The sequence below is a fragment of the Polypterus senegalus genome, chromosome 3 (genome assembly GCF_016835505.1).
Source record: "Polypterus senegalus isolate Bchr_013 chromosome 3, ASM1683550v1, whole genome shotgun sequence".
Classification (NCBI taxonomy): domain Eukaryota; kingdom Metazoa; phylum Chordata; class Cladistia; order Polypteriformes; family Polypteridae; genus Polypterus; species Polypterus senegalus.
The window spans coordinates 225,222,826-225,246,834 of NC_053156.1; the positions used below are offsets into that span (position 1 = coordinate 225,222,826).

The window sequence follows — 24,009 nt, forward strand, 5'->3', positions numbered from 1 at the left end:
TGCATCATGAAATTCTAAACTTTCCCTTTCTTTTTCAAATCACAAACATTCAATGAATCAAATTCACCATATAAATAGGAAACAACTATAATATTACTTATAATATTTATATTATAGTGATTGTCAACTTAAAAGGTTGTGGTGCTGATAAAGTTACTTCTTAGTTCTGTTAAAAGTTTAGTTTATGAACTAACTTTTTTAAAGATGCAAAGTAACCAGATGTATGAGATAAACTAAAATTTATGGGTGGCACGGTGACGCAGTGGGTAGCGCTGCTGCCTCGCAGTTAGGAGACCCGGGTTTGCTTGGGGTCCTCCCTGTGTGGAGTTCTCCTCGTGTCTGCGTGGGTTTCCTCTGGGTGCTCCAGTTTCCTCCCATAGTCCAAATGTGCAGGTTAGGTGCAATGGCGATCCTAAATTGTCCCTAGTGTGTGATTGGTGTGTGGGTGTGTGTGCCCTGTGGTGGGCTGGCGCCATGCCCAGGGATTTGTTCCTGCCTTGCACCCTGTGTTGGCTGGGATTGGCTCCAGCAGACTTCCATGAACCTGTGTTAAGATATAGCAGGTTGGATAATGACTGACAACAACCATTAAAGATGTTTAATGTATAGAGAATACTGTGGCCATGATGCAGCAACAAAGCAAAGAAAAAAAAATTCAAAGCTCTGTTCCCCTTGAATTGTGGGTCAAATTCTGATACCACCTTCACTGGACTATTCCTTCCTTTTTATACTGTTGGTGCCAGAGCATGCTCTTCTCAGAGCATTGTGGGCAGAGCTAGATGTCCTCTTCGGGTGGCTTTTCAGTACTACAGATGAGAGAGAAGAAACTGTTAATGTTAGTACACCCTCTTGTCCAGGGTTGGAACGACCTATCTCACCAGAGCCAGGAAAAGAACATAGCAGATATCTGCCGACTGGCCGACCAACCACAAGCGTTACCCGGTAGGAAACCACCCAAATATCAGATTGTGATTAGACTCCGATCTACCCCCTGACAAGAAGCTTCGCCGACATCCAAGGTTTGATCTCTGCAAGGGAAAGCTAAGATGAGCGAAAACATGTGTTGTGTACTCTTTGTATTATCTGGCAGGGATTATATATACTGTACAGTATAAATAAATAAATATATATATATATATATATATACTGTATATATATACATACATATACTGTATATAAATAAATAGATGTACATTCAGGCAATGTCCAATCACATATACTGTACATCTGTGGTTCCATAAGGTTATAACAGAGTTCAGAAATCACAATCAGAGAACTAGATGTAGTAGATATAACCAGATGTAATGAACACCAAAGTTTCTAGCATACTACACGTGTATCTCATGTCTCTTGTATACAAAGAGATTGGGTATCAAGAACTCAAACTCTGCTCTAAAGTTGTTTCCCTCCATACTTCCCATGTGTGCCCTGAACTAAAAAATGTGAAATTAGATAATTGATTCAATGGTAAATAGATAAAAGAATCTTAGTTTTATTATTAGATAGGAAGTCACTTTTAAAAATTAAAAACTGAACAAGATTCCAACTTATCACCGGGCACATTCACATACAGAACCACACACTCACACTTTGCTAATTTAGAATTTCTAGTTTTGTAGCCAACTGAAGGAGTGCCACAGTATACTACAGACTCCCATGTACCACTTGGGATGTGAACTGTAGCTTTATTTAATGTGAAAAATTACTGTAAAACAGAACATAACTAGCAACTATTAGGCTGGCAGGGCTGCTTGTGATCCACAAATATTCAGACTACTGCTGCCAGACTAAAAACATGCATATTTAAATATCAAAATGGAACAACTTTTCAAAAAATGTTTCCTGATACAAAAGATGCCTTATAGTGCCTAATCCCAACAGTTCCTATACTTCTAATGTCACCTAAACAATGCAAAAAAAAAATTAAACTTAAGCTATTAACTGTACTGTATGTAGCCCTCCAAGAAATAAAGTTAAGCAGGTCAAGGCTACAGGCTGGCTGTGTCTTGCATAGTGACACATCCTCATGGGTAATTATTACAGGCAAAGCAAAATGCTGTGTTTTTAGCCAAAAATGCGGTATTTTAGAGGCATCAATTGTGTAAATTGCCTAATTAGGAAAACTTAGGTAATTTTGGAATAATTCCAGCATTTTTGTTTGTTTAAAGTTTTCTTATTTTACCAATGTTTGAAGAATGTAATATGCAGTAATCATCATTGCTGCTAAAGAAAAAAATCCTGAGAAAAGTAGTATGATCAACCACGACATGCCCAATGCCAAAACCTCATTGTATTGCACAAAAATCATGAACAGTAGTCTGCATCATATTATACTGTAGAACATCCATGGAGGGGCCCGGTGGTCAATTTGCCTAGATGCAAAAACCGATTCTGAAGAATCTTGTTGCCACCAAAAATTATTTTCTCCAGGATCTCTGTAGAGCAGAGTTATGATTTACCATCTTGCACTGTGAAATAGCCTTTAAAATGAACTGCTACAACTAATTGTAATTGAAATATGCAGATACTGTTTATTTGAAAACTACTTTATTTTTTCTTAAATCATTTTTGATTATTTGACTTTTCTTTATGGGCTATCCATCCATCTATCCATTATCCAACCTGCTATATCCTAACACAGGGTCACGGGGGTCTGCTGGAGCCAATGCCAGCCAACACAGGGTGCAAGGCAGGAATAAACCCTGGGCAGGGCGTCAGCCCACCGCAGGGCACACACACCAAGCACACACTAGGGACAATTTAGGATCGCCAATACACCTAACCTGCATGTCTTTGCACTAGTCTACCACGCAGACACAGGGCTACCACTGCGCGACCGTGCCGCCCATCTTTATGGGCTAAGTAGAACATGATAATGGAGTTCTCTCTAAGCGATGGCATTAATCTACCAGGTTAATCTCCTAACAAATTTTTTTTATTGTCATTGGCTGTTGACCAAGCCAGCACCTGGTCAGTTTAGAAGGATACTGCTCAGTATGCTGGCTGCACACCACAGTCCTAGGCCAGTTCGGATCCAGAAGATTTTCTTGCTGTGAAGATGAGGCTGCATTCTGAAGGAGATGATAATTTGTAAAAGGATGTAGATTGCTCCAGCCCCAAAGGTCAAGGCAGCACCAATTACATGAATTTGAATAATGGTACTTTTCTATAAAATGAAAACAGAAAAATGTGTTGAAAAGGTCAAGAGATGTGTCTAAGACCAATGCTTAGAAAAGCAAATTCAGTCTTTTAGGGGAAACAGAAAGAGAACAAAGAAAATACAACACAGTTTCACACACATACCTGAAAGTTTGCAACAATACAAAGACCAACTGAACTCAATAACCCCAGAGCCAGACCCCATTTGTTAGGACACTGAACTGAAGACTCTTCAGCATTCAGGGCTTCCACTTGCTTGTACCTTACATAAATAGTGGCCATGCCTGTAGAAGAAGCAAAATGATTTGTATGGAGTTAATTAGGTTTTTTTTTATTTATTAAAAATCATTTGGAGCTGAGCATTATCATAATCAGACAGCAAGAAATGAACAAAGGCATATGCATCCAACTTGGAAAAGCAAATATGGACATGCAAGTGGTGAAGATACTTGGAAACTCTGGAAATCGGAGCATGCACAACCTCAATGCATGTTATAGATCGTCAATCACAAACGGCACAATATAAAATCAAAAACTTACAGCTAGTATTTAATGAAACATCCAGACAACAGCAGCTCAGGTAGGAGAACTGATCCAAAGTTCTTATTTCCTTCCAGGTAGAGAGCAAGCGAGTAATTGAAAAAAGCAGAGACAGTGAGACAAAGAGAGAGAAGAGATGCAAGTAGATAGAAACAGGCTGCAAAAAAAAAGCTACACATATTCAGTACAACCGACCTTTCATTTTCCAGAGCTGTTTAAAGATTCACCTGAGGAGAGCCCTGTGAAGATGTTATACTCCAAGGGTACTTAATGAAACAACTCTTTTAGTGAACGCCAGGCCAGTGTTCCAAAGAATAAAGACCATTCACAACAGTTATACAAATTCATTCAAAATCTGTCTTCAGACTTTATAACTATTTGCCACTAGACACTCAACCCTGACTGTATAACTGTTTGACACTAGTAGGTATGTCACTATGTCAGAATTTTTGCATTTGATACCAATACAAGTGAAACTTTACGATACAAACCTTTTGATATGTGTGAAATCAAACTTGTCAGTTTTACATGAATCTATTACTTCAAAACTACCGTGAAATGTTGTTGTTTTGCTGTTTTTAAGGTTTCCTGCATGAGTGATCAGACTTTGTTATTGCAAATGCCTGTGTACAAATCCAGATATCTGAAGATTAATTGGACTGTCATTACCTGTACTCATTAAATTTATAATTGTGACATTCTTCAACACAACATTCGAAAAATTATGATGAATGCTTTCACTTAAGGGTTATAACCCTGAACAATAGTTTGGTTCAAAAGTAAATTAATGACACAAATTCAGTGCTGGCGACATGCATTTAGCAAAAAATTATATCGTTCTGTTAGTCTTGCCAACTGCATGTTTTGCCGATTATGCGTCTAAGAACACACTGTATTAATATGGATATCTGCCTTTTTCTTCGAAGCACTGAAACACTAAATAAATTTTACTATGGTATTAAAAAATGGAGTAACTTGTGTCGCCGGTTTAGACAAGCCAAATAGCCACTTCATTTGAATCTTGCGCTCCTATTTACTATCTACTTTTGTTTGTGCTAAGAGTCCTACCACATCCCACAGTCCACAGCCGCTACACTCCTTCTTAGTGAATGTGTGTTGCACCCCAGTATGACCCTGAACTGTATGCACTGGTTAGAAAATGGACAGATGCTTGGACTGATGGACATCTGTAGAAATGTTCGTTATAATCAGGGAAAGAAAGTGAAATCTCCATTAATTTATCAGGGTTGTGTAGAACAACATTTAAAAGCTATTACTCTTCATCTCCTCTTACAAATGCTTGATGATACAAGTTAAATGATTACACCTCATCCGATTAGTAATGGTATTTTGCTATCAAAGCAAGCACATATCAGTTTCAGAATTAATTTCATAATGGGATAAAAGTGGCAACAATGCAAGCCTCTGTGTTTGTTTTGCATTTTTTTAATTTTTAAATAGCAAATATGATACCTGCACTTGAGCGCTGAAATTCTCTTGTGCAAACACAAAAGCATTTCCAGGCGTGACCTAAGCTCTATTTCTTTTCGACATGTGTCGATGTGTTTCTGTATTACCACCACAATGAGACATTTTATATGTTGTTTATACTCATGAATTATTGTGCCTTCCAGAGTTATTTGTCACTTGTAGTCACGCATGAGTGAGGTACCAACCTTCTCGCTACCACTGTTACTGTAAAAATAGTAATGTTAAATTTTCTGAACTTTGGTACCAAATTAGTATCGAAATATCAGTTCTTGTGGCATTCCTAGCCACTAGATACCCAACCCCACCAACTAATTTATACAATATATCAATTTAAACAGTCTGACATCCTAACATCTACAGCAAAAATAAACATCAACTTTACTTATTGCCTTTATAAATCAATCAATTAACCTCGCTCAGTACAAGAAGAAACAGGAAGAGGGAATATTTAAATAATTGCTGAAAATGGGGTGGGGGGGGAGGTCAGCGTACTAGATAATTTTATTGAAGGAATCTGTTTAGCGTTTAGTTTCAGGAAAATCAAACACTTTCATTGTAAAATGCGAAAAAGAACACATTCAAAAAATGCACTAAAGTCACTCCTTTGAAGCCTTGTTATACACTTGCTTTATGAATAAATCTGAAAGGAAGCAGAAAGGGCTAGAAAGTGGCAATGAATGAGAGTGACTATATAAACATTACAGAAAATGTTAACATCTTAAACTTAAAGTAACTAGTTTTATGTATTTATAATCATTGCAAGAAAAAAATAAAACATTTTTTTTGTGAAATTATTCAATGATCTTCTGGTTGATGCAATTTCTTTAGTGAAAACTAATTCAAAAAACATTGCAACTTTCTGTACCTAAAACCACTGAAAGGTGCTTCAGAGGTTCACAGCTACAGTTGTGCTTGGAAGTTTGTGAACCCTTTAGAATTTTCTGTATTTCTGCATAAATATGACCTAAAACATCATCAGATTTTCACTCAAGTACTAAAAGTAGATAAAGAGAAACCAGTTAAACAAATGAGACAAAAATATTATACTTGGTCATTTATTTATTAAGGAAAATGATTGAATATTACATATTTGTGAGTGGCAAAAGTATGTGAACCTTTGCTTTCAGTTTCTGGTGTGACTTTGCAGCAATAAATGCAACTAAACATTTCCAGTAACTTTTGCTCATTCCTGCACACCGGCTTGGAGGAATTTTAGCCCATTCCTCCGTACAGAACAGCTTCAACTCTGGGATGTTGGTGGGTTTCCTCACATTAACTGGTCGCTTCAGGTCCTTTCACAACATTTCGGTTGGATTAAGGTCAGGACTTTGACTTGGCCATTCAAAACATTAACTTTATTCTTCTTTAACCATTCTTTGGTAGAACGACGTGTGTGCTTAGGGTCGTTGTCTTGCTGCATGACCCACCTTCTCTTGAGATTCAGTTCATGGACAGATGTCCTGACATTTTCCTTTAGAATTCTCTGATATAATTCAGAATTCATTGTTCCATCAATGAAGGCAAGCCATCCTGGCCCAGATGCAGCAAAACAGGTCCAAACCATGATACTACCACCACCATGTTTCACAGATGGGTAGGTTTCTTATGCTGGAATGCAGTGTTTTCCTTTCTCCAAACAGAACGCTTTTCATTTAAACCAAAAAGTTCTATTTTGGTCTCATCCGTCCACAAAACATTCTTCCAATAGCCTTCTAGTTAGTCCACGTGATCTTTAGCAAACTGCAGACGAGCAGCAATGTTTTTTTTGGATAGCAGTGGCTTTCTCCTTGCAACCCTGCCATACGCACCATTGTTGTTCAGTGTTCTCCTGATGGTGGACTCATGAACATGAACATTAGCCAATATGAGAGAGGCCTTCAGTTGCTTAGAAGTTACTCTGGGGTCCTTTGTGACCTCGCCGACTATTACACACCTTGCTCTTGGAGTGATCTTTGTTGGTCCACCACTCCTGGGGAGGGTAACAATGGTCTTGAATTTCCTCCATTTGTACACAATCTATCTGACTGTGGATTGTTGGAGTCCAAGCTCTTTAGAGATGGTTTTGTAACCTTTTCCAGCCTGATGAGCATCAATAACTCTTTTTCTGAGGTCCTCAGAAATCTCCTTTGTTCGTGCCATGATACACTTCCACAAACATGTGTTGTGAAGAGCAGACTTTGATAGATCCCTGTTCTTTAAATAACACAGGGTGGTCACTCACACCTGATTGTCATCCCATTGATTGTAAACACCTGACTCGAATTTCACCTTCAAACTAACTGCTAATCCTAGAGGTTCACATACTTTTGCCACTCACAAATCTGTAATATTCGATCATTTTCCTCAATAAATAAATGACCAAATATAATATTTTCGTCTCATTTGTTTAACTGTTTTCTCTTTATCTACTTTTTGGACTCAAGTGAAAATCTGATGATGTTTTAGGTCATATTTATGCAGAAATACAGAAAATTCTAAAGGGTTCACAAACTTTCAAGCACCAATGTATAATAGAACTGTTTGTATCTTGTTGTAGCTGCGGCACCATTAGACTAAAGGCATTTTTATTGCCTGAAACACTGCATTTGTTTTACATCCCAGTATAACTTTACCCTTTTTAATACAAAAAAGTGTAATTTATTCATTCTTACTTTCAATTTGCTAGGAAATTATGTGAATTTTTAATTGTGTGTGTTCTTCTTTAGGATGTATGCAAGTTGTATAACACAATGTTAACTTATTGGCTTTAATTTTCTTTTAATTTTCTTGTGTATTTTGTGGACCAAAATATTTATTCTCAAATTCAATCCTGGGGGCTTCCTATTGCTGCAAGTTTTTGTTTCAGCTAGATTTACAATCAGTGAGTAATTTTTCACTTTAATGTATTTCATTATTTAATTAGATGTCCTTTTTATGTCCTCTCTTATTTTGCATTGAGAAAAGTACTTTATTTTTAGATTTACATTTACATAAAATAATAAATTGCTTTTTGCATATCTGTAAATATTCACTACTCTCACCCTGTCATTTTATTATGAATTCCCTTTTTCTATGGAGTTTGCACTGATAATTGAATCCAAATACTGACATTTAATGATAAATAGAGCAGACACCAGGGCACATGACACTGAATACTAATGGCCAGCTATTTTAGTGTTACCATGCGTCTACTTGTTAGTAAATAATGACATAAATAATCAAAAAATGAAAGAACAAAACACCAAAAAGCAAGTTAGAATTCTTATGCATATAACTTCTAGCTTCATGGAGTAAAATTCACCATAACCAGTTTGCAATTTCAAGACTAATACAAAAACACCAACTTAGAAGTAACAATTAATTAACATAGGAGTTCAGAAAAAGAAGAACTTGGATGGGCTGAATACCTTAAGCTACATGGTACTCCTGCAGCTGAGTGTGAGAACCACTGGTATATGACATTACAAGAAATATAGTGATTTTTTATTTGTATAAAGTGATTTGAGAAAATCAAAACAACAGTTGCCAGGTAGTTTAATTGCAAATGAAATTTGAAAAACTACAGTAGACTAAGTCTTTTTTACATATTTTTCCCATTGCCAGATATGAATATACAGAATGTGAATGGTTTGACTGTAATCACTAAATGAATTATGTTAATATCTTTATCGGTCTGTGTGTTGTGCAGGGTTTTAAGATACAGTAGCAGAAGATTTATAGTTTTACTTTCTGAGTCTGTCAGAGGTTCAAACACTAAAAAGCAGGAGGAGGACAGTGATCCACTTTAGTCTAATTCCTGATTTTTCTCAAATTAGTAAAATGCAATTAAAACACTATTAGAAGCTTCACTTTTTCGGTTATGCTATTTGTACTACAACTGGAAAAAAGAGATATGCATGAGCTGTCCAGGAAAATGACTAAGGGAAAGCAGGGTCATTCTGCAAAAGTATTTTTAAAAAGTAGTGAATCAGCAAACTTTCTCTGTTGTTCTTCAGTTATAACTGGAATTATATATATATATATATACACACACACACACAACACAGAAACTATAAGATAACTGATGGGGTACTTTTACAAGACAGAATCTGTTACCTTTTAATCCTGGACACAAATAACCCCCCACATTTATTTCTGCATGTATAATGTTACTGAAAATTTGGGTGCAACATCAAAGTCATTATAATACTTATAATCTTGTGAAAAATATTTGTCAATGTTGATACTGCTGATTATATCAAATTATAAAAAAGACACTATACTCCTTCTTAGTGAGCATATTGTATACTATATTTCCTAATATAATACATGTTAACAAAATGAAATGGCAAATAAAAGAAGTCTATTTACATGGACCTTTACCAACATCATAGCCATCAAGTAAAAATTTTTTTTTTCCATAAAGTTCCTATTGTGGGTCAAATATTCAGGAAGTCACTAGAAATAAACTGGAACCATATATGACCATTATTTTTGTGCATTTTTGACTTTTAAAAATAAATTAATACAGTATGATCTAGAAACATGAAGTGTAATCTTAAATGATTTCACATATACTGTATTTTAAGTATCAAAATAGACACTCAGCAACAAAAAAGAAAAACAATAATAATGCCCTTTTGGTTTCTAGGAATTATCAGATTTTGGGTTTTATAGCAAAAACCAGCAATAACATATGCGAGACAGAGTCCCATTTTAGACAAAGAAGTCACTATCACTCATTCACCATAGTATGCCTAGAGTCTCCTAAAAATAGTATGTATGCTTTTGAACTGTGGGAACAAACTTCAAAAATATTTGTAAGGCCGGTTCACCTTAATTTTACTTGCAACTCCTCATCACTGTACTAACTGTGCACTGATACTGCCTTAGTTTTGCAAATGTGTCAATCGGCTGCAGTCAGGCAGCCTGCTATCCCATTCCCCAACGAGGTAGCTGAAGTCAGACACAAAATACTCAGAGCTGTCTATCTGAGAGTGAGGTGTCTGGAATTGTATAGGAAAATAATATATCATTATTTGAAATATATACATTTCATGTGTGTTCCGTGTCTACAACGATCTGTGTAATTGCAACACATAACTAAAACAGAATTGTTTTCATATATTAAAGTAATAATGACAAAATGTTGATGTAAACTGTGTAATGTATGAAGACTGAAGCCCAAATATCAAATAAACACTTTCAGAAAAGGTATAACATAACGTGTTTGTATTCAAGAATAAATCCGAAGAAAAAGAAACTGTTCAATTTACATGTTGCTGTCATTGTGTGAAAACTGAAACCCAAATATTAATCAATACGAAGTAAAGACATTTGCATGCATGTGTGTGTTTGTGTCTTTCACAGTGGAAACATGGCACTCTCACAGATATCTTCTTCGCTGGTGCAGGGGTAAGAACTGCTGCTTCGTAATTGATACATTGCTAACATGCATATTGTTTTGTTGCTACAAAGACTTAAACATTGAAATGTTTATTTTTCATTGACATAACATATATTTCAGCCTTGTTCACATTTGCCAGGAAGTCTATACTTCAAATCATAGTCCAAAAAATTTTTAAAAATCAGAGATGCATATGACCGTTTAGTCAGTGTCCAAAATAAGGTCTTTGTGTATGTTTATTTTGTTGTTCTTTTACACTGATTGACATGGACAATTTTTTTTAATTTGTATTTACATTCAAAGGACTTCAAAAATGTTTATATGTTTTGCCAGAACCAATCATGTCTGCATTATAATGCCTTGGTGGGGAATGGAGGAACAGTTGGCCAAAGCAATATATATATTTTTTTACTCTACTAACACACTACTATGCTTTCCATTAGTTCTTTTGTTTAGTGACATATAAAAGTTGCTCTCATGTCACCTCCTGAAATTTTGATCATCAGAAATGTTTACTGGGAATCTCTCAGAATTTTCCCGAAAAGAAAAAAAAGTGGAGCACTATCATTTTAAATATACTGTACAGTCAAATCTGGCAGGTGCAATGGTAAGTAACATTTTTGCATAATTATCTAATAAAACTGCATTAAAGTGGACCAATATTTACACATTCCACCAATCAAAACAAAACAGGTTTAACTCTGTCAAATTAACCGGTAAATGAACCGCATAATTTTCAAGGAATTTTAAGGTACTTCCACAAATTTTTACAGGGATTAACATTAGGGCTCTGATTAGACCAGTCCGTTTTTATTTTAAGTTATTGCAAACTGGTAATAGTCTGTACTTTGGATTTGTGTCCTTTAGACAAATGAAATTTTCCCCATTGTTACATTATTTTTTCTCAGAGGTACTCAGGTTTGTGATTTAGTATTTTAAATTTGTGACACAAGTTTCCGTAAAGTGAAACTAGGATTTAGTCTTTAATTTTTGATTTTGTAACCACAGGTAAATTCCAACACAGTCTGCTTGTGTATTAGTTATTATATGTTAATTATTATGTATGTATTAAAGTATTATGCTTTAGTGTGACTGGGTGAGTTGTGTTTGTTTTACAACCATCCGTTATAACTTAATACTGTATACTGTAACAATTTACTCACTTCACGATAAATCACTCACTATATAATAGTTTTGTACATCAGTCTTACAAAAACTTTAACACATTTCAACAAGTTTTCTTTGATGAAAGGTGTAAAAAGTTTGCTGGGAGTTGATTCTGAGTTTTTGTAGAACCCAGTATTAATATACAGGAATGTGTGTTTTATTGAATTGACTTTGCATCTATTATGAGTTAATCTTTAATCTTACTGAAACTAAAAAAACAAATACTTTGTAACTTCCTGTTGCTTTTCATAGTGAACTAAAATAGACTGTTTTTAGTGGTTGTTCTACCTTTGCTTTAAAAATATCAGTCCACTACAAAATCTTCTCTTATTGTTTTACAGGTTTAATCGTTAAATGACTTATTTTTCTTTTTTACTATACCTATTGTGATTCACTTATACCCATGTATGTATGATTATTTTTAATGAGCTGTGACAAAATAGCTAACTTAAGCATTACAAATCTGAGAGTACTTCTCCCTACTAAGCTAAGCCCTGACATCAACAACCAGCTCTAAATGTTTTAATAAGGTTTGCGTTTCTGGATTATCTGAATTGACAGGATTTTATTCTTTACACTTGCTACCTGTGGAGACCACTAAACAAATCTGAATGTTGACCATTTTGTCACAAATATACTGTATTATTATTTGTAATTTATCTGAATTAAGTGTTCCTTTTCCATAACAAACTGTTCTATATATTATGTGTACTGTATATTATTTTATCACCCATTGGAATTTCTGTTGTTAATTTTTTGCATTTTGTAAAATAACTCTTTTGATTACTAAGTTCTGGATTAATTGTTCTCTTTTTTTTAATTTTTGCTTAGAATAAAAAACGTGATTACATGTTTTTGGACTTGCATTCTTTTGGATAGGTTATTACAACCTACAACCTATCTTTTTGCATAGCATTTTTAATACAACAAATTTCTTCCCAAGTGGTACATAAGGAAAGAAGAAGAAAGTGCTTCTAAGGTGGTATAAACGAGTGTTTCTCAACTACTGGGTTGCGAGTTGCTACTGTTTATAATAGTAGTAGGTTGCGGTTGGTCACTGTTTCAAAGATCACACACAGCCCTCCGCCTGGCTATAACAATCGCGTTAGGCCCTACCTCCCCAGTGAGTCGAAAAGACACATAAATAGGAAAAAGTGGGTTACAACACTAGAAAGGTTAAGAAACACTGGTATAGACAATGCATAATTAAATGATCATTTGTACTTTTGATCTGTGTCAGAAATGCTTACTTTCTCTAACTTTAAATTCTCAAGGGCACCATAACATGAAGTCCAGCCCCAATAGCATTAAAGCTATTTTTATAATACATTATATTATCCTCTTTAATAAAACCCCTGTGTGTGTCCAGGTGTCCGTGTGTGTGGGTCTTCTGGTGAAGTGCGCATGTGCGGGGCCACACGGCACATGTTCAGCCTCTTCCTGTGCATTCCCTGTGCAGAGAGAGAGAGACAGACACACACACAGGCGCGCGAGACAGACACACACACACAGGCGCACGCGAGACAGACACACACAAAGACAGACACACAGGTGCGCGCTAGACAGACACACACACACAGACGCTCACGAGACAGACACACACACAGGCGCGTGCGACAGACACACACACACAGGCGCGCGCGAGACAGACACACACACACACACACAGGCGAGAGAGGCACACACACACAGACACAGAGGCGCGCCCTTAATAGAGACACACACACACGTGAGAGACAGACACACACACTCAGGCCCGCGAGAGAGACACACACAGGCGCGCGCGTGCATTGTTGCAATGTTACTTTTCTTGGTTGTTTATTAAATTACGGATTTTTCAAATGTTAATTTTTTCCCTGTGCTTAACTCATTAAAAAAAAGTGTTTTTAGCGAGCGGGTCGTAAGGCTATAGCACAAACTCTTGCATGTTATTCAATGTTTTTACATTTAGTTTACAATTACGCTGTGCATTCAATGGTATAATTACTTAAAAACTTAAAAAATATAAATTTACATACAGTTCATACGGTCTGGAATGGATTAATTGTATTTACATACAATCCTACGGGGGAAATTACTTCGGTGCACAACCAAATCGGGTTACAACCAGAGTTTTGGAACGAATTATGATCGTGAACCGAGGTTCCACTGTATTACTGTCAGACAAAATTGCAGGTATTTTACGGAAATACAAACCAGTATTACTGAGAGAGAAAATTAAAGGCACACAATACAGTGACGCATATCACAGCCAAATACAAGGTTCCTTGCCATTTAATATAGACTGTTAATACTAATGTTTATGCACTACTGTTCTAGCGCCCGTTATTTTAACGGGCTTAATGTCTAGTATTGTAATACTCTCCATCCCTACTCTATTTTAAAACACTGTATAACCATATTTATTATTTACTACTTTCTTTAAGCTAATGTGTGGGAATTTAATCCCTTTCTCTCTTTGTTACTGCACCAGTGTCACCACCCTTTCCTGACTCCATTTTTCTTAGTTTTCATCTGTTTTCATTGTTGCTATGGAGTCTGAAACAGCAGGCTGACAAGCCAACAATCAGTCAAATTCACATTTCCATCCTGTTATCTGTTCCCATTAACTGCATGATAGGCAGCCTGTAAGTGATGGCTGCAAGTGGTAGATGCATAACTTTCTGTAGTTTTTGTTGTTGCACTGCTTTCTTTTCTTTCTTCTTCTGTTTTTTCATTTGTTTATTGTAATTTAAAAAAAAAAAGAATGCTGAAATTTCAGTCCAACAGTAAGTGTTGCTTTTGTCCTATCAGTATATTTAAGGTATTTAGTCCCTTTAAAAATGTGAACAGAGGAGGGAGCAGAGTAGAGTCACTTGGGGGTATCAGAGGTTCTCAATTAAGATGTTTAGAAAACTATTGAGTTCTGCAAAAAGAATTTCCACAAGCTATTGGAAAGCACTATGCCCTGGTGCTTTTGGAACTACAGTATGTGTAGGGGCATTCCAGTCCACCAAAGTAATTTGGGGGCTGTCCTAAAGCAAGCCTTTCCAGGGCTGTAAAAGTCGCTCCATGCCAGAACACTAAACTCAAAGGTAAGCTGCAGTAAAAGCATAATTGGCAGAGAGGGAAACATGCCAAAAATAAAATAAAAAATGGGAAAGGGACATGTTATGGGAACAACGGAGGTATCTGAAGGTGGAAACTATTCTCCACCGTCAGTGTTTTGTTATTTGCCACTTCATGTTCTTCCCATGACCATTACTCATTCATTTTAACTTACACAGTACAAAGTACATTTTTTAGATAGTATTGATCTCTTTAGAAATTTATACAAAGTCCTACCACTCTCTCTCTGTATATATATGTTCCAGGGGCTGGTGCTGTGTCCTAATGTCTTTTCTCTTCCTTCCTCTGCAGACTGGAAGATTTATGCTTATAACACCACTGACATCACCTCCGGCATCCACCTAGACTCACCTTTTCCTGTCGGTGGGACCAGAAGATCCGGCTTCGTAAGGCAATTCAATTGACAACCCTTGTCTGGGAAGACTTCTCTGCAATTATTGCATGTTTTTCTTTGTTTTTTTTTCAATTCAAATTATATGGGGTCACGAGGTAGAGCCCCAACTCTTTACAGTAGTCTGCCTGTTCTCTTGCAATATATATGTATACAGTACATATGAGTAGAGGGGCATGAGTACAGGAGCTCTAAATGTGTCATAGCATGTACTCTCTGTTTCTCATCAAAAGACTGAAAGTCAGCCTGAGAATACCATATCAATTAGGGTCACAGAACCATCCAACTCAAGGGCACATTCAGTGACACCTGCCATGTGACCAGAGATAGTGGGGGAAAAAAAGATCTGGAAGTTTGTCTAGTAATTCTCATCCAGCTGTAGCTGTAGGAAGGACTCCACCCTTAATAAAGTATCTATCTATCTATCTGTCTATCCATCTATCTATCTGTCTATCTATCTGTCTATCTAAAGAAAGGGTACAGTGTGTCTAAAATGTGAATTAGGCCAATAAGGAAGAGAAAGACTAAGTAAAACATTTTGTAAGACTTTTTATAAAAGTATTTTGTGACACTGAGAAAGCAGAGAAGGGTACTGTTGCAATTGTCCTTGACTGAAACTGAAGAAACCAGATAATTTAAATAAAAATGATTTAATGGTTATGGTGTGGGATTTTACTTAGGTGGTCAGAGCACACACATACAAACATTGTATACATATCTACAGAAATAGCTCCCAAGTTTTCATAATAAGTAGCATCATCAGTTTAGTCACATACCTAAGAATGATGAGATGTTCAGCATAATTCCAAAAAGACATCTTTCGGGAGGAGTTGTGCCAGTATCACTGCAAATAAAAAAAAAATTAATTGTTTTGCATATGTATGCTCTGGCAGTATCTCCTTATGTTGGTCTTACTGAAACATTTTAATTTTGGAAGATAAATGTTTTTTCAATGATTTACATGTCTCTTTAAATGAATATCATATCAAAAACTATTTTTTAATATCTTACTGACCCCATGTGATTTGTAGCAATGGAAAAGAAAAGTTTTTACTTTCATGTTTTTTTGGAAAGCGGTGATACTAAACCTTCTTAAAGAACACACATCAGCAGCACCAGAGCTAACATTAATAAAAATGTCTGTGAAAAATTTTCACATAAATCATGTCATATAATCCACACATCATTTCACAACAGACAAAAAACATGGATTTTTGCTAAAACTTTGCTAAATAAATACTTCCTGAAAACTAGAGCAGTGCATTAACAGGAAATGTGTTCACATGTTTACAAGCTTTTGGACAGGTCTCTTGACCAATGAATGAAGAAAATAGAATATCATAAAACATACAACTAGCATCATTCCAGGATAAATGTTACTAGTCTAATCACAATGATGATACAGCCATCTATTCTCCAACTGCTCTTAGTCCACTACACAAACCTGTGAAATCAAGAATACACCTTCCCAAACACAGTTCATCACACACTTAGCACACCCACACAGATTCGTACGAAACCTGTTAAGATTTGGCAAATAATGGAACATGCATTGACCAGGAGTCAAACTTAGGACCCCTGAAACTGTAATGCAGCACTGCTAACTACTGCACTGCCATTCTGCTTCGCAGAATGTAATAAATAAAGAAAATAAAATGTGGCATTTCTCTTAGCCTAGTGTTCATTTCAAAAAGAAAGATGAAAAGTAAACAATGTCAGTGTAAAAAATGTAAAAGAAATTAAACATGAATTTGTACTTCAACTGCTTCATTACTTTCACTACTTTCAACTCCAGTGGAAAACATCTAGTCATAAAATCTGTGATAAGTTACAAAAGTGATTCATACATAATCTGAAAGGTCTGAATGAATAAAGGCTTTTTTGATAAAACTGGAAGTCTTTATTCAAACTGCTCATCAAAGAAGATAAACACTTTTTCATTTATGAAGTAATGGTTAAATGTACTTGTATTTCCTATTTTAATTTTGTGTTTTGTCTTTGCCTGCATCATCACACATGCAGCATGCAGGGCTGACCACAAAGGCATGCTAAAACACCACGTGCTGTCTCAAGAGGGAACTTGTTAACAGGAAGCTGCCCAGGTTTTTTTTTTTTTGTTCTGACTCAAAGCCTCCCACTGAATATTTTTCTGATGGTCAGAAATGAAGAAATGACTTGCCTAATTAAATAACCCAATTACGAGAAAAAGAAAAAGACAGAAACGCACACTGAACATAAGATCCCATGATCACCGATCATATGCCTCACACCATGCTGGAGATATCAGATTAAGATCACAGCCCACTTACACAATAGCCAGTATGTAGATCATCTTTATTTAACTAAAGGGGAAAATTTCCATCTACACTTTCCCTTTGTGAATAGAATCAGAATGTGTTCTGATTTGAGTAAAGCAAAAAAACCTCTTCATGTAATACTGCATATATTATCCTAAGCCATTGTCTATACCAGCTTTCTCCAAGTAAGAGTCAGGAAAAGAGTTACTGAGAGCAAGTGTCTGTTTATTCCTGAGATATCAGCTGATCACAAAAATATACAATTACATTCTTTCCCACTAACACTGGTGCAACACAGAAACACTGGCCAATGAAACTTAATGTACTGTTAAAGGAAACAGCAGAGAAATCCTTTGAACTGAGGGCCAAGAGTGCACTGGAAACTCAATCTACTGTGCCAGTGTACAGTAGAGTCCAGACCTTCAGACTACAAATCACGAGGTTGCCAATTCAACTCAGAGCTCCAACTCGCTCTGTGTCCCTGAGCAACAAACTTAATCTGCTTGTGCTGCAACAGTTAGATGTGAACAGTAAGTACACTGATGGAAAAAAAGAAATGGAACATACACTGTTGGAATGAAATTTTGAAATTCATTACAGAAATATCAATAATTAAATGAGAAATTTTTAAAACAAAAAGTACAACAATAATAACTAAATGAACTCTAACAGACATCTTGCGTTCTTTTATTATCTTATTTGACCACTTCTTACAACTCCCACTACCTGATACCTTTGGCACAAAGAGAAAATGACCTCTGAATCTGTAGATGTAGGTAGTTATACCATTTGTGAAGGAGCTGCTGGTAATTAGCAGACAGAGGGTCATGTCTCCATACGTTACAATCCATAGAATTCCAAAGATGCTATATAGAGTTAAGATCAAAAAAGACAGCATACCAGGACAGCACTGCACAACCAGCATTCATTCTTCAGGATAGGTGTGTACCTGGCCTGGAATCATCCTGCAAAAGGGTCAGACAACTAGGAGGTATAAGTATAATGCTTTTGGTGATTCAGCTTGTCCTATGACCTGCAGCATGGTCCTCACTGCCCTGTCACTGATACAGGCATTGCATCTGCTGTCAGTTTAAGAAGCAAGACAATTGGCAGATCTAAAACAATCTCTCAGATGGACTCATCATTGCCTCAAGGGCAATCAAATGTTTGATGGTCATTTGTGCTGCTAGTCCGCTGAAACTTTGCAAAATGTCCAAAAAATCCATCACAAACATTAATGCTGACACGTGATAATGCTGTTAATACTGTACATGATACATGATACTTGCAGCAAGCCAATGGTTCTCTCTCTTGCTTCTTGTGACATTGAAGGCATTATGGACTGAACAGAAAATTAACTGTACAAACACTTATCCTTTATCTTGCTATGACTTCAGCTTTAAATTAAGGCATTTTTAAAGATGACCTGATCAGGCATTGTTCCACCTGTCCTTGTTGGGTATAGGAGCACCAAATAAGCTGTTTTATGCTTGGAAAGTTGGAATAACTCACTACACAAACTATTATGGTGGTCAGAGGATCTAAAACAAACCGACAACTTTCTGGGAACATATGCTAGCTGTAGCTCTAGTTTTCTATGTGTTACTTTTTACCATCCGCATATTACTAGACTAAACATGTGTGTACACTGTATATTTAAATATATATGTATATATTTTTTCTTCAGGTACTCCACTTACATTAATACATTGTACATTGCCAAGAAATGCTAGTTATGTTGTAATGGGTGGGCCTCTCTGGCAATGTCTTAAATTGGTTTGAGTCTTACTTAACAGGTAGAAAATTCTTTGTTAGTTGGGGTAATTATACTTCAAAGACATATAATATTCTATATGGTGTTCCACAAAGATCTATTCTGGGTCCACTACTCTTTTCAATCTACAAGCTTCTATTAGGTCAGATAATCAGATTATCTCAAGGCATAATGTAAGATACCACAGCTACACTGATGACACACAACTCTATTTATCAACAGAGTCCGATGACCCCGACTCTCTTGGTTCACTGATCCAATGTCTTACTTGTGTTTCTGAATGGAGTAATAGTAATTTTCTCAAACTAAATAATGAGAAAAAGAAATCTTAGTGATTGGCAAAAATGGATATAATGAGGATATTAGAAATAAACTTGACCTATTAGGCTTAAAAGTCAAATCAGAAGTAAAGAATTTAGGGGTAATTATTGACTCTGACCTGAATTTTAAATCACATGTTAATTAGATTACCCGGACAGCATTTTTTCATTTAAGAAATATAGCAAAAGTTAGATCCCTTATAACTTTGTAAGGTGCTTTAAAATTAGTTAACGCTTTTGTTTTTAGATGACTAGATTACTGTAACGCACTCCACTCAGGACCACCCAAATAAAACATCAATCAGTTGCAACTAGTGCAGAATGCAGCTGCCAGAATATTAACTAGGAAAAGAAACTCTGAGCACATCTCTCCAGTTTTGATGTCGCTGCATTGGTTATCTATGCCGTTTAGAACTGACTTTAAAATACTGCTTATGGTTTACAAAACCTTAAATAATCTCGTTCCATCCTATATTTCGGATCCCTCTCACCTTACACTCTAATCGTAACCTTAGATTTTTAAATGAGTGTCTGCTTAGAATTCTGAGAGTTAAACTTAAATGAAGTGGTGAGGCAGCCTTCTGCTGTTATGCACCTAAAATCTGGAATAGCTTACTGATAGAAATTCGCCAGGCTAATACGGTGGAACACTTAAAAAAAAACATTATTTTAACATGGCTTTGTCATAGCTTCATCTTAGTGTAACCCAGCATTTAAATTATAATTTTTATCATGGCTCTGCAATCCATACTAACCCCTACTTTCTCTGCTGATCAAGACACCATGCAGTTCCTATATTGCTGGGTTGAAGGCCAGATGTCCACATGACCATCATCATCTAATTCTTCCATGTGAAGCCTGAAAACTATGAGGACTGATTTAGATCATTTATGTTAGGTAGAATGCCCTGTGGGAGCTTAACGGTCTCATGGCCTTGGAACCCTTGCAGATTTAGTTTTGGTTTTTTTTTCGCTAGCCCTCTGGAGTTTTTGTTTTTGTTTTTTTTTTTAATAAACTTTTCTTTCTTCATCTTGTAAAGCACTTTGAGCTAAATTATTTGTATGAAAACATGCTACATAATTTAATGTTGTTGTTGTTGCTTTGTTTAGAGCAGGTTTTCTAAAATTATGGGTTGCAACCCAAAATGGGTGAAGGGTATATTATACAGGGATAGGTTGCATATGTTTTGTGAAGTGTGTCATGGTGGGTTTAAGCAATCATCATTACTCTGCTCTGACGATCGGTGCCAATTCTCTTCACACTTTTTACTCCTTTCAGTTCTGTTAGTTACTCGTTGACCTTTTCAATTCCCGCTGCATGCTCCACGACCCGTTTTTAAACTTTTCGTCTTTTTGTAGAGTCGCACAGGGTCCTCTTCTGTGAACATCATTGCTTTTAAGGACCCTACTGAGCACAACCCTCAGTTTATTTCAACAGTTTTAATTTGCATAGGCTGAAGTCTGCTTTCCACTGACCTTCAGCTGGTGCCGAAAAGAAATGCAGAGTCAGCCACTAAAGCTTATAAATGTGCCACTTTATGGCCAAGCTACTACACTTCTTGACTGCAAGCAGTGCTTTAAGTTTAACTAAATTCTTGGCATACACTGTTTAGTCAGAGTGTTGTTCCTCCACTGAATTCATTATTTCTTTTACACAGGGGCTCACACTCGGAACATGTGTATATTAGTATATTAATGCATTCACATGTTCTCAGACAAAGTATAAATCCGAGTTGTTGAGTCAGAAATACCATGTGAACACTCGACGAACTTGATTTACAACTTCGAAAATTCGAAAAGAACACAGCTACCCAAAGTATACAAGTATTGATGTAACACTGACCTTTCACCTAAGCCAGCTGGTTAAAATTCATTTGGAGCAAAATGATGCATATTCAATATGTTTATTCTGCTTTTTATTTCCACAAAAATGTTATATATAGATAATTTGCAAAATGGAGTTTCATGGACCAAAAAGGGTGGGGATTTAAAAGCGAATGGCATAGAAAACTACACAATTAAGTGTAAAAATTCATGTTTCTTCTGTTTTTTTCAAAATTCATCCTAATAGAAAAAAAAATCAATTCATTTTAAAATACAGGGCTGCACGATTGTACACATGATAGCACTGCCACCACATAGACTAGCCATTATGTGTTGAAAACCTGCACCAGGATGTTGCCCATATGGAGTCTACACACCCTCTCCTGTATCTGCTGTGCTTTCCTCCAACATGCCCCAAGATCTGCAGGTTAGGTCAGTTGGTGATTCCAAACTCACTCCCTGTATAAGTGTGCATGAGTGGACCATGTGATGGACAGCCACCCCAGTCCAGCATTGCTTCCCAGCCCTCTGTGACTCTCTACTGGAATAAGTAGGTTTGAGAATGTTGTTTTTAAACAAATTATCGGTAGCTGTCTTAAGCCAGCTATTAAATGAATTAGTTTGGTATTCTAATAAATCTGATATGTATACATTAAGAATGGCAATAAGAAGCCAAAATAAGACACTGACCTGATGTACGGCACCAGCACATCCACATGCCGAAGGACTACTGCTGTGATGTAGGAAAAGATGAATGTTGCTGATGACCATACCACCAACAGCACTGGCAAGCAGCACAATCCCTCCTGGAACCACCACATCTGGGAATAGAAGCAGCATCAACAGCTGCTAGAATAACTACTCACCAAGATGCCTGCAAAAAAAAAAAAATCTTTCACAAGACTTATTAAGTACGTTTCAAAATCTTGCCACATTTATCTCTAAAAAGGAAAACACGGCTTTCAGTTTTGCTTTTTATCAAAAGAGGCAACACTGAAAAATTTAGCAGGCCTTTGTTCTCTAAAATCTTGTTATGTTATAGGAATTTTCAGTGTGGTGGTTTTACGCAATTTTCAAAAACTGTATGGACACTCACCCTCACTATCATGGTCACAAATGTTTGGATGTTTGATGTGATATCCTACAAAAAACTTGTAGAGTTAAGCAATCTGTTTTTAAAGTATCATGCTGTAAAAAAGTAAAATTTGTTGTAAGCATCTAATCACTGTGTAGATGACTGAGTGACTACAGTATCAAATTCATTCATTTATATTCCAAACAATTTCCTATGGGAGGAACCTGTTTTTTGCTGAGCACAGACATTCACTTTCACACTCACACTCACATTGAGCCAATAAAGAAAAACTAATCAATCAAATGTGTACATCTTTGGGAGGTGAAAAGGAACAAGTGTATCTAGAGAAAATTCTGCACAAATAAAGGAGAATGAGCAAACTCAACAGCTGAAAATACCTAAACCATGATTTAAATCCAGGACTTCATAAATGCAATGAAGATGCTTTAACCACAGCACCACTCCATACTATTGAATGACTCTCACACCACCACATCATTCACGAAACAAGATCACGTTTCGCATTACTGGGTGACAGAAAGTCTGAAGCTATCCTTATAGCCTTGACAGCAAGGTAGAAATTGGCTCTCAGTGAAGTGCACACATGCATGCATTCATAATCACTCATACAGGGTGATAATAGTTTCTGACCAACACTTAACATGTACAGTCATGGCCGAAATTATCGGCACCCCTGGAATTTTCCCAGAAAATGCACCATTTCTCCCAAAAAATTGTTGCAATTCCAAATGTTTTGGTATACACATGTTTATTTCCTTTATGTCCATTGGAACAACACAAAAAAACAGAGAAAAAAAGACAAATCTGACATCATGTCACACAGAACTCAAAAACCGGGCTGGATAAAATTATTGGCACCCTCAACTTAATATTTGGTTGCACGCCCTTTGGAAAAAATAACTGAAATCAAGCGCTTCCTATAACCATCAACAAGCTTGTTACACCTCTCAACTGGAATTTCTGACCACTCTTCTTTTGCAAACTGCTCAAGGTCTCTCAGATTTGAAGGGCACCTTCTCCCAACAGCAACTTTGAGATCTCTCCATAAGTGTTCAATCGGATTTAGATCCGGACTCATTGCTGGTCACTTCAGAACTCTCCAACGTTTTGTCTTCAACCATTTCTGGGTGCTTTTAGAGGTATGTTTGGGGTCATTGTGCTGCTGAAACACCAATGACCTCTGACGCAGACCCAGCTTTCTAACACTGGGCCCTACATTGCACCCCAGTATCTTTTGGTGGTCTTCAGATTTCATGATGCCTTGCACACAGTCAAGGCATCCAGTGCCAGAGGCAGCAAAACTTTCCCAAAACATCTTAGAACCTCCACCATGTTTGACTATAGCTACTGTGTTCTTTTCTTCGTAGGCCTCATTCCATTTTCTGTAAACAGTAGAATGATGAACTTTACCAAAAAGTTCTACCTTGGTCTCATCTGTCCACAAGAAGTTCGCTCAGAAGGATTTTGGCTTCCTCAAG

The 24,009-nt window shown here is 36.5% G+C and overlaps 1 protein-coding gene across 1 annotated transcript in view; it reads right to left on the reverse strand.

Annotated features, from left to right (window-relative positions):
• The window catches only part of LOC120525923 (DNA damage-regulated autophagy modulator protein 2-like), a 34,898-nt gene that overhangs the window by 5,107 nt on the left and 5,782 nt on the right, over positions 1 to 24,009 (reverse strand). The window contains exons 2-5 of the mRNA XM_039748619.1: positions 22,126 to 22,309; positions 15,998 to 16,065; positions 3,304 to 3,443; positions 2,989 to 3,166 (exon numbers count right to left, since the gene is read on the reverse strand). Of these exons, the coding sequence (XP_039604553.1) occupies positions 2,989 to 3,166; positions 3,304 to 3,443; positions 15,998 to 16,065; positions 22,126 to 22,256 (517 nt within the window). The 5' untranslated portion in view covers positions 22,257 to 22,309. The remainder of the gene's footprint in view (positions 1 to 2,988; positions 3,167 to 3,303; positions 3,444 to 15,997; positions 16,066 to 22,125; positions 22,310 to 24,009) is intronic.